Source organism: Sprattus sprattus (assembly GCF_963457725.1).
Source record: "Sprattus sprattus genome assembly, chromosome: 2".
Lineage (NCBI taxonomy): Eukaryota > Metazoa > Chordata > Actinopteri > Clupeiformes > Clupeidae > Sprattus > Sprattus sprattus.
The window spans coordinates 12,937,259-12,948,423 of record NC_137921.1 but is presented as its reverse complement, the minus strand read 5'-3'; the positions used below and the strand labels follow the sequence as shown (position 1 = coordinate 12,948,423).

Below are 11,165 nucleotides of genomic sequence, written 5' to 3'. Positions count from 1 at the left end.
AATAACAAGATGCTCATTTCCTGGAGCAGATGTTGATCTTATTTCAAAAACACATGCTGAATGTGCAATTCTTACACAATTTCACAATCTGGTAAGGCACTCAATTGAACAGTAAAAACGCAATACAGTGCATTTTCATGAATACATGACATTTAATCAAAATATATTATATAAAGACAGCATAAAACATAATTCTACCAAATGTGCATCAATTCCTTTGCCCTCATCCATATTTTCTTTTTTTTTAAAGATGCCCTGCAAAATAAGTATAAAAAAACTGCAACTTTAAGAGAACATGGAAGACACGTAGTGCCACATGTTTTTTGGGGGTGGGGTGTTAGACACATAAAACAAAAACACTCTTAATATCCTACACATCTACAATTGTAATCAAAATATTTGTGTAAAAGTCTTTCCTGTTTTAGGAAATGGTGTACACACACTGGCTGAGAGCCTGACCTTGAGGCTCCCCATGAGGGACTGAACCTGGCTCCCAGGAGGTACCCTTCCAGCTCCGTTATGTCCATGACTAACAAGATCTGTACAAAGCAGGATGAGGGCCAGGAAGGACTATTTGAAGTTAGTACATGAAAAAAAAAAACAGGATCCCCCTTGTTTAAATGGTATTTGACATTGCTTCAGTGAGTAGTGTCGGTCAACCTAAATAATGATTTTTTTTTTCATCATGTTAGTGAATTTCTTTTTTTTCATGCTACAAATCAAATGCGTCTACAGAGCACATCATGAAAAGGCAACCTACTGTACGTCATCAAATGAAAGGCTGTAGCTGTTCTAATTCAATTAGAAACCAATCTTAACAGGTCACACAGCATGTGATCTAGTTTGTGGAGGTCATCTTGACCTTCTAGAACTCAAATTTCTCTTTTTAGGCGAGATGGCCTGAGGTGGGATCTCTCATGGGAGGGCATGTTTCTCAGCCGCACTGAGAGAGTAACAACCACACCACTTCAGGAAGACCACCGACATGCAGATGCCGGACTTGTTGATACGTACTAAAGATAACAGAGAAAGCCAGATCAGCAAGAAGCTGGTTGGCTGGGTGGCAGTGATGCTCAGTTGTCTGAATGATTGGGGATGGGGAGTGGGGGTTGTCAGGGTAGCGGGAGACTCGCAGACACCCAGGACCGTGGTGAGGGAAGGTTCCCTATGAGACACGGATCATCTGGGCCACAGTCTCATCTCCAGCGGCAGCAGCATCTTGCTGTTCCTGTGGATGGAAGAAGTGAGTTGATCATTACAAATGATCCAAATAGATGAGCTCACATGAATGCATGGTTATGGCCGGTTGGCTGAGTTTCATTTATTTTTCCTCACGTGGGCCCCTAGAAGTCAGCCTCAGAAAAGACGACGTTATTTTTAATGAAGCCCTTTTGCTAAAAAGACACACACAAAAAAGAGAAGTTTTCACTCATGTTGAGGATTTTTTGTATCATATGGTAAATATAGCCTTTTTGGTCCTTTTTTATACCCATGTCTAAGTCACTGACAAAACATCCTGGAAAAACTATCTGAATCAGACAATCTCATTAATGACTAGTGTCACATCTTAAAATATATGAGTATCTTTGGACCTTTACGCATAAAACAAGAGCGATGTGACCATGGAAGACTAGTGGGATAAGACAGCAGTGAAGCAAAGCATGAAGACGAAATTAAAAGTGTCATGTTACATGGCAATTTACTATTTACTATTTTTGGAAAAAAAATGTGAAAGTTGTTATCTTCTGTATTGTCATTTATTTATGAGTTAATGACACAAAATCAAGTCAAATGAAAACATGGAATGACAGAACATGGCAAATTTGTGCAAATGAATGGTAACAGAAAGGAGTCAGGTGACAAACAAGCATGAAATCAGATGAAAGCATTCACATCCATCAACATTCCCTACAACGTTCTCAATTTAAGCATGTTATAATGTTGCATTGTCTAAAAACAAAAAACAGCAGAAAAAAAAAAAAACACGTTTAATAAAAAAAAAAAACATGAGCAAGGAACTGTGCCCAAACAGCACTGGCAGAAAAGAAGGAAACAGACAGTCCAAGCAGCGGAGGTTGCCTGTGATTGTGGCTGTGGCCATTATGCATTCTCTGGAATTCTGGCACCTTATGTGAATTAGGGAACTGACCATGACTCAATTCTAAGTAGTGAATGCACAGCGCAGGCTCTCCCTCTCATTTCTGACCATGATCAGAATTTTACAAGATACCATTACATTCTTAAAAAATGAAACCACAGAAACGGTTTCATTCTTGTTGTAGACTATGCGCACAATGAGAGGGGTTATATTTGCATAACTTATATTACATTCAACAACATTCGTTTTGTATTTTAACGCCACATCACAAGGTGAACATGACTGTTCGCTGAATACAGGCTGTAGCTTCAAGTGCCAGGAGTTAGGAGGAACTGTTCCAGAGACCGTTCCGGGAAAAAAAAAAAAAACCTTGGGCCAGACTGCATAGTGGAGGCTCTTAAGGGGGATGTGGGGTCTGCATGCATCAACCCCACAACCTCCTCCGGTCCCACGGCTCATGCTAGTTTGGTGCTGTGCTCAAACAACAGTCCCTCCTCTCTTTTTTAATTCTTTGGAAAAAAAAAATAATCCAAGCCACAGAAAAAGCTGAACGCCCATGAATGCTGCTCGAACACAGACTCTGAGCAGCATGTCATGGCTAAGCACAGAGACAGAGGGCAGGGCAGAGCAGAGGGGGGGGAGAGCGAGAGCTAAGCCAAAGGGGGGGTGCCTTGAGGCAGCCACTGCGAGCAGAACTCTACTGCTCTGTTTATGTCCTGCTCCTGCTTGACACCGCTCATCTGCTGCTGCTGCTGCTGCTGCTGCCTCACCTGCAAGGCGGCCAGGGCCATCTCCTCCTTGTCCTTGGGCGAGAAGAATCTGCCGCCATCACCTCGCTTGCGCTGCATGGCGTGGCGGTGGCGTGACTCGTGAAGATACTTCTGCTGGGGGTAGAGCACAGCAAACTCAGGAATCGTGTATGAGTTAAAACATTTTTAAAAGCACTTTAAAGGAATCAACATGCCCATGTAATAACCTAGATTTTTTTCATGATTGCTAGCTTTAGAATGGCTAGATGATGAATACAACAAAAAGTCATAAGAGACATAAAAGAAAATCTTTCATTTCAAGTTATAGTTTTTTACTGAAAGCAGAAATGTGATTACCTTGACATGTATGTCAAACTCCTATGTCCATAGTTTCACAAAACCCATGTCCACAGTTTTATAAAAAAAAGTATGTAAAAGTCTGCATACTGCAGAGGATCTATACACAACTGCCTGGAAGAGCCGAGTGTGATTCTGAATACGCCTAAGCATCTGTGAACGGCAAAGCCTATATTTACTTAGAATCCTGAAATGCGCGAGGGTTGGTGTAATTCACTTTCAACCAGTGAACCAGCTGGCACCAAGTGCAGCCAACATCCACAGAACTTCACTCACCCGCCGCTCCTTGGGAATCTTGCCCTCGGCCTCCAGCTTAGCACGGGCCTGCCGCCTCTTGAGGATGCGGTGGTACTGCTTGGCATTGACGTAGAGAGGCTCCTCTTCCAGCATCTCTGCTCCTGGTAGGGGAATTCTCTGGATAGCTGGCACAGTGCCACCACCAGGTACCATCTGACAAGGGACGGAACGAGAGAGAGAGAGAGGAAGAGACGGTCAGGGCTTTATTCATTTAGGATTAATTCGGTGTTTCAGAGTACAGTGCTTTAAAAGAATGGCACTGTCACAAGGCACTCTGAGACAGTGACACCTAGAAGTCACAAGAAGGTGTTATTTAAAGAGACAGGCAGTGGTTACTTTATTAGTTGTCATGAATAAAATCAGATAGCCAGAAAGAACTTAAATCAACACAACAGAGAGAAAGAAAATAAGAATAACTAGTAGTAGTGCTTTAATCATTTATATGTATATTTTTAAAAAAAATTCATGGAAATGGACTGTGAATTAATGAAAAGGCCAAATCCAGTAGTGACAGATACACCCCATGGGAAGAGAGGAAAAAAAAGTGAAGGATTTTCAGTGATTATATTACATTAGTGTGTTACACTCCAGGCCATCCCCTTTTTTGGTGATTTTCTACAAATAATATTATGTAAAAATATTCAAGGTACCTCATTGGAGGGTCTTACCATGACCATCCCCCCCGCATTGACCATGTTGTGTGGCAGGGTGACTGTGACTGTGCCTTGACCACTATTAGTGGTAGTGGTGTTGGCGCCCCCTGCCTGCATAATCTGAGTGCCAGCGAGCGATCCTGCTGGGATGGTGATCATCCCTGCGAAAAAAGGCTTGAATTAATACATTTCAAATAACTTTGGGAGAAAAAAAACAGTATTAGATTTATAGATAAATATTCAAAGCAATTATTCACGTATTAAACTACTTATAAAGACCTATGCTATGCATAAACTCCTTGTATGTGAATACCTTGCTGCAGGACTGTCCCATCTGCGTTGACAGGCTGATAAACGATGGTTTGGCCGTCGGCTGTCTGGCCCACTTGCTGCCCCTGCACAGTGATCTGCTGTCCCTTAGCAAGATATGAGATCATCCACACAACAACACAGACAACACAAGCTGTTAAGGTCACCAAAAATCACCACAACAGGTTGGTATCTCCTGAGCGAGTGTCAGCGCAGCTCACCTGGTTCTGGCCGGCGATGTTGGCAGCCTGTGGCTGCTGAATGATGATCTGCTGAGCCTGACCTTGCTGCCCCTGCAGCTGTAGGGTCTGCCCTCCCTGCAGCTGGATCTGCCCTGGCTGCACCAGCTGGATCTACAAGGTCGAGCGAGATAAACAAAGTCAAAGTGTTTATTATTATACACCAAATTGCTTTAGCGCAGCAATATTCTCAATGAAACATTCATGATGGAAACAGCAATGATGGAGGAGTCTGTTGAAATGTATGCGTTTATTTAAAAAAGGGACAGTGTACATTGATAAACATTTCCACAAAAATGTAAATGCACCGGAATTAGCCAGGTTCACTAGTTTTCATCCGTTGTACCTCCAATGAGGTACCTTGAATTGCACAAATTGGCTCACCGCCAACTTACCTGCTGTAGCTGTTGCGCTCCAGACACTGGGACCTGCATGATGGTCTGGCCCTGACCCCCTGGCATGGCCTGCACCATGATGGGCTGGCCTGAGGAGGTGATGAGCTGCCCACCACTCACCTGCACCATCAGGGGCTGGGCTTGTACCTGCCGAAGAGGGAAACCAGAGAAAGGTCACAACTGGGGCAATTAGGGACCTCAAAGCGCACTGTGGTGGGATTCACATGCAGCACCACATGAAAGCGAGACGGACGCACAGTGGAATAATGAGTAACTGCCCAGGGCTACCAACCCAGACTAAGCCGATTACCTGCATGTAGAAAGTAGGGGCAATGAATGGATACAAAAAACAGATTTTGTTTTTTGAAAAGGTGATTATTAAAAAAAATGGGCCCTAATAAAAAAATTGCCCATTTCAGCACCCACAGGAGACATCACAGTCTCAATGTGTCAGAGATGAAGTGTCAATGAGCCATGCTGAGTGTCAAAGCACTTGGGAATGAAATGAGCTTCCACAGCAACTTATTCTGTACTGTACATCCAAGACTGTGATAAAGATATGGTGCATCACATGGCGACTCAGCAGCACACACGCATGCAGCATGTTCAGATGCAGCCTACACAGATTCGTATCCATGAGATGAGTGACCATGCTGCAAGTCGAACAGATACCAGGTGCTTCACACAAAAGGATGAAGAGAAACATGCCGAAACGCTGCAGAAGTGCACAGTACACCCCCACAATTTTCAGAGGCTGCGGACATAATTCAAGATCCAATTTTGTAGTCTCTTCGTGAAGCGAGCGCCATGGCATCAAGCTCACAAGGCATTCTCAGCAGCATGTCTGAGCATGCCCTCGCGGTGGGGTCATGACAGGGTACTCAAGCATGCTGGACTGGCTCACAGCACATACAGAGAGTGCATGCAGAAAGGCAGAGCTGGAGGTCAGAGTTCACACCACTACCTGGAGTGTCTGCACCTGCTGGCCCGCGGCTGTGGCCACAGGCGCCTCAGTCTGCAGCTGCACAGCGGTCACTGTGCCCTGTGCCTGCAGACAACGGCTAGTTAGCGTGGTGTGGCCCATATGAGTACACGAGTCACCATAAATCACTCTGCGCTGGCAAACTCACACAAAACACTTGCAGTATCTGATAAAACCTTTTAATAAAGCACTTTTTCCTCAGTTGCCTCTTCAATAATCTCAAGCAACACACAGAAGCAAATCACTAACAAAATGCCTTCACTCACATTCTGTTGGCACTGTTGTGTGAGGAGCTGTTCATACTTTTTTTCCTCCTAATCATACCTGCTGCTGAAGCTGTCCATTGGCTGCCTGCACCACGATCTGCTCCCCATTGCTGGTGGTGGCAGTGTATTGCTCCATGTCACTACACTTCACGATGTTCCTCTACCTGTGGTAAGAAAAAAGTTCTGGCATTAAGACAAATGGAATGTATTTATTTCATTTTGTTAAAACAACGCGAGCCAATCCCAGATCTATAACATTTCTGATCAATGATGAGAGAAGAACTCTAACTTGACTGTTAGATGAAGGGTCTGCCTTTTCTTTCCCAGATGAACACAACACTTGAAATCTTCTTGATGTATTATTGCCAAGAACCCATTTACGCCGTAGGCTACCTGAGCCAGCAAACAAACCACCAAGCTGCACCCGGTTTCATTATACACATTTAAGCTAACGTCATCGAGCTAGCTACATTTGCCTGTACGATAAAGGTAGCCACTGGCCGATTTCCAAGTCACTCGTGACAGTTTCATCAACCGAGTATCGTTATACAGGTGGCTAATCATTGGATACAAAATATATTCAAGGAAGCCTGAATTAAAGGAACCTAATACAACACAGGTTCAACTCGTGCGTGTAACGTGAGTTAAAAGTAGCTCATAGCTACGTTATCAGTGATAGCATTGCTAGCTAGCATGACTGAAGGACGTCAACGCTAATGTTACTTGGAATCTTGTTGATTTATTATTGCCAAGAACCCACTTACATAACTTTCTAGCTAATAAGATAACGTTAGATTTGTTTAATGGACAGTTTAAAAGATAGTCCTCTTGGTTTAACCAAGGGAATGTTGGGGCTGTCGCGTAAGGCCAAACCTACCATTAACGTTACGAGGTGAAAGACTAGTGCTTTGGTGTTAAGAAATAACACAAACAGACCTTCAACTAACCTTAGCCCTTATAAAAGAAAACCCTGATGATAGTGTTATATTAACGTTGGCTCACATCAGCGCCGAGACATGTTTAAACACAACTGATAACTTGCTAGCTCGATATGGGACCACAGCTTAGTGAGAGTAAATGTTACCCGTTCGTTCCCCCCCAAACAAAGGAACAACGACACGTCTAGCCAACTAGCTAGCAACCTTGTATTTTACAGCTAACTTGCTTGCTAACCCATGGCTATTTCAGCGATTTTTGCTCCCAACGACACTGTTGGTTTACAACGCAGATGTTGTGTTCGTCTCACGTTACCGTTTCAATTTCTGTATTTTGCAGAATTAGTAATTTGGTTGGTCAATGACAAACCAATCCGTGTTGTCAGCTACCATCCCTTTCAAGCCGTGCACCCTTTACCGTTTCTCGGCTGTCCGGTTATCCTCTGATTGGCTCCAGCGTATATCTCAAAAACCCAATCATCAGAGTGTGCAGAGAAAATGGCGCTAATAAGAAACCCAGCTAACAAAGGGGCAGGCTCGGCAGTCACGTGACTATAGAAGACTGACCTGAAAAAGAAGACCAATGGCACCTTCCCCTAGGGGAATTTATTCAGCCAGTGTTTCAGCCAGTGTTCCCACAGTCAGTTCACAATGTAACAAAATGTTCTATACAAGTAATGCAACTACATACCACATTTGCTGTTTTCAACTTGATTTCAAGTCGTCAACACACATCAAGTCAAACGTTAAATATAGCGTGCGTGTATTATTACTGTTTGTTGAACAAAAAAAATAAGACTCAAAATTGTTGATGTTGCATACTTTTAAACATTCAATGCATTTGAAATATATATATTTAATTTCGATTTAATAAGACCCAATTATTTGTGGTGATTATTGATAGATTATTTGATCACAGTTTTATCAAAGATTTCTTTGTGATGCTTTATGTCTATTGCTTCTTTATTGCCCACGCTGCTCTGTCCCTTGCCTTTCTCGCTGAGGTTCGTGCCCGCGATTTATTTCCGCTAAAGGCGGAAGTGCGTAAGAGAATGTTTAGGCAGTCTTCTAACCCAGGTCAGATAAAGACGGGCTCTGCACATGTTTTGAACCAAATACACATGCCAGAAGAACAATTAGACTCAGCTTAATGACATTGAACGTTTTGATCTGTTTTCTTCAATCCTTGTCGTTCTCGACGAGAAGGTACTAAAAGCGCGAATAAGAGATATATTGCAAGTAAGTACCAGACGAATAACTTACACCATGTAGTGACTTTTTACTTTCACAGCTAAACTTTTATGATTACCATGTACGTTGTGTAAACTAATGAACGACACAGACGATTCTTCAACTGTTGATGTTAAGCATTATGTCGATGGGAATGGAATGCTAAAGTACACAACCTTGAATTTGTTATTTCACAGAATCAGGTGTATATCACATCCTTGTGTGGTTGAAATTGCCCCCAAGTGGTTTCAGCTGACGTCCAACAATGTCCATGCCTACTAGAGTGTTTCGCTTTGTGGTCTTCAAACTTGGCAATGTGCCACTGAATATGCCAGTGTGTAGCTCAAGGCTGGCCCACCATGATGTGCGTACATGGAGTCAGAGAAGTCATGCCTCAAATCCTAGGCGTACACGAGAACAGGAGAGTAACGATGAGGACTTTGCTGTGCATGATGTGGACGCACAGATTGAGGCTGTGATCAAGTAAGCCTATTCATTCAATTTGATAATTGTACGGAAAGATATATTGTTTCCTATAGGCTGGATGCTTAAATTATTTATGATCTCTGATGGTATTAAAACATTTCCTTGCAGGGAAGAGAAGAAAAAAATGAAAACGGTGAAATTCCACAAGATCGAAAGGCAGCTGAGGCCGAAAGGAGCCCCAATGAGGAAACTTACTTGGGACGCCATTGAACAAATCAGGTCCAATATCTTCTATACACAAGAGTTGCATACAATAGATACATAATCTTCAAGTTTTGCTTCATATTTTATGTGCTGGACAAAACTCAATATATTGGGTGACCTACTGAACACTTGTGTGTCTCTCTTTTTCATCAGGTTTCTAAAACAGGAATCTCCGGAGGAGTGGACCATGGAACGGCTCGCTGAGGGCTTCTCCGTCACTCCAGGTGAAATTAACAGAATACTCAACAGTAAATTCACTCCAAGCCCAGACCGGAAGCTAAAGCAAGATACAATGGTGTCGGCTAAACAACAGCAGCCATCTCTTGCAGATGGGACTACGGTTCAGCCCAGGCTACTGTCTAGGAGTAGCACACAGACAACACTTCCTCCAGGAACCATAGGAGCCCTGGTGGCCGGTCTAAACCAAGAGATGATGAAGGTGGACAGTAAAAAAGTGGCACATTTCAGTAGAAGCTCCACTGCTCTTAACCAGAGGCCCTCAGAAATGTCAAGCTCCCTGGCTACTGGCCAAGTGATTCGCACAGTACCCAAACATTCCAAAGACAAGACTGTCACCAGTGAAAAGACTGTGGAGTTAAAGGAAGAGGATGAGGAGGATTATTCTGAAGATAAGGAGGGAGAGCTCTGGGATGGGATTACATTCTCAGACTCAGAACTCCAAGAGTTTGCTCAAACTATGACTGAAACACATATTCCAGTAGTGCAGAAGGGGAGAGAATATTTTGACACAGAAGGTAACTTTCTGTACAGCATATGAATAGTTATTGTAACATGTTTTCTAAAACTGATAACCAAGGACTATTTGCATTAGAATGTGATAATGGTATATTGTCAATTTGTGGGCACAATGAAAATGCCTGTTAACATAATACTAGACATTTCTCAAAGATGAAGGATCACCTGCACATCCCAAATAAATAACACATCCATATGACTGCATTAAGACTCCATTCTGTCATGCTATATAATTCTTTTTGACAGATTAACAGACACAGGAAAAATCCAAACAGCACAAACGGGACACATTAAATTTATTTTTTTCTTCAAACCAAAGCATATTCTTTCCAATATACAGAACAAGAGCAGCTGATACAAAGTTGGAGCAGCTGAATATTTACAGAGCTGTCACATTGAATGCTATGTACATTGATTCAAAACCGCAAGACAACAGCCACACCTCCCAATCTAGTTCAATTAGGAGCATCTTGTATGTGTACCCTTTAATCCAACACACCAACAGCAATCATTTAAACCAGACCTATTGTGCAAATAAGGGGAAATAAAACTGGTTTGTCACTAAGAAATTGGGGAGCTACAACTTGATCAGCTTATGTTCATCTCATGATATCCCTAGGCTGCCATTGTTACAAATTGGGTAAATGCCAAATGGGTAAATATTGCTTTTAAAATGACAGGCGAGAAGCCATCTTTGATGACATGACCATTGCTTCTTTGGGTTGCAGAGCCAAGCCCAGTTCTCAGGTAACTGTTTAAAATTGCAGTAGTCATACGACTTTGGGTTGACCAATATTTACAAGGAAACTCAGTGAGGTGGATCAAATGAGACACTGGTCTTTGCTTCAAAGGCAAAGCCCTCTACAGTATGTGTGACAGACAAGACAAGTTCCATCGGAAACTAAATACAAGGGATGGGCACACAGACCTGATACCCATGATCAATTATTTAACATTAGCTTTACACCACTTGTGAAGGCACAAACCATACCTCCATGTTAGGCACTTGTTTGAACACATCCAGATAGTAGTGTACTTGCAGTGGGCATTCCCTCTTCAAGAACATGTTTATGATCTACAGTATTAACCTGTGAAGTGGAGGCAGAGCCTTTGCGCTGGAGGTCTTAACATACATCAATGAGCGCTGACGGGGAAATAGTCTACTGCAGTATCTAAGTCACATTAATAACTAAATGAGCATTTATGTGT

The 11,165-nt window shown here is 42.7% G+C and overlaps 2 protein-coding genes across 13 annotated transcripts; one reads left to right on the top strand and one right to left on the bottom strand.

The window, feature by feature from the left end:
- Window positions 1–132: 132 nt before the first annotated feature.
- nfyal (nuclear transcription factor Y, alpha, like) lies at window positions 133–7,783 on the bottom strand (the record flags this gene model as incomplete). 10 transcript variants are annotated; one of them, XM_080832239.1, is made up of 10 exons in its annotated part: window positions 7,597–7,707; window positions 6,404–6,509; window positions 6,062–6,145; window positions 5,098–5,244; window positions 4,685–4,816; window positions 4,468–4,570; window positions 4,170–4,315; window positions 3,481–3,654; window positions 2,869–2,982; window positions 133–1,228 (listed from the first exon to the last, which is right to left on the bottom strand). In XM_080832239.1, exons 2-10 carry the CDS (start codon window positions 6,479–6,481, stop codon window positions 1,166–1,168), a joined length of 1,041 nt encoding a protein of 346 aa, XP_080688365.1. In that variant the 5' UTR covers window positions 6,482–6,509; window positions 7,597–7,707. The 10 variants fall into 10 exon arrangements, with proteins under 10 accessions (XP_080688365.1, XP_080688366.1, XP_080688360.1 ...); XM_080832240.1 differs by having other exon boundaries at window positions 2,869–2,979; XM_080832234.1 differs by lacking the exon at window positions 6,062–6,145 and having other exon boundaries at window positions 2,869–2,979.
- Window positions 6,834–10,349, top strand: ngrn (neugrin, neurite outgrowth associated). Of its 3 annotated transcripts, XM_080832245.1 has the most exons (6): window positions 6,834–6,984; window positions 8,487–8,519; window positions 8,708–8,993; window positions 9,105–9,215; window positions 9,354–9,955; window positions 10,297–10,349. In XM_080832245.1, the coding sequence occupies exons 3-6, from the start codon at window positions 8,776–8,778 to the stop codon at window positions 10,329–10,331; spliced, it is 966 nt and encodes a 321-aa protein (XP_080688371.1). In that variant the 5' UTR covers window positions 6,834–6,984; window positions 8,487–8,519; window positions 8,708–8,775; the 3' UTR covers window positions 10,332–10,349. The 3 variants fall into 3 exon arrangements, with proteins under 3 accessions (XP_080688371.1, XP_080688370.1, XP_080688372.1); XM_080832244.1 differs by lacking the exon at window positions 6,834–6,984 and having other exon boundaries at window positions 8,369–8,519; XM_080832246.1 differs by lacking the exons at window positions 6,834–6,984; window positions 10,297–10,349 and having other exon boundaries at window positions 8,369–8,519; window positions 9,354–10,056.
- The last annotated feature ends 816 nt before the right edge of the window (window positions 10,350–11,165 follow it).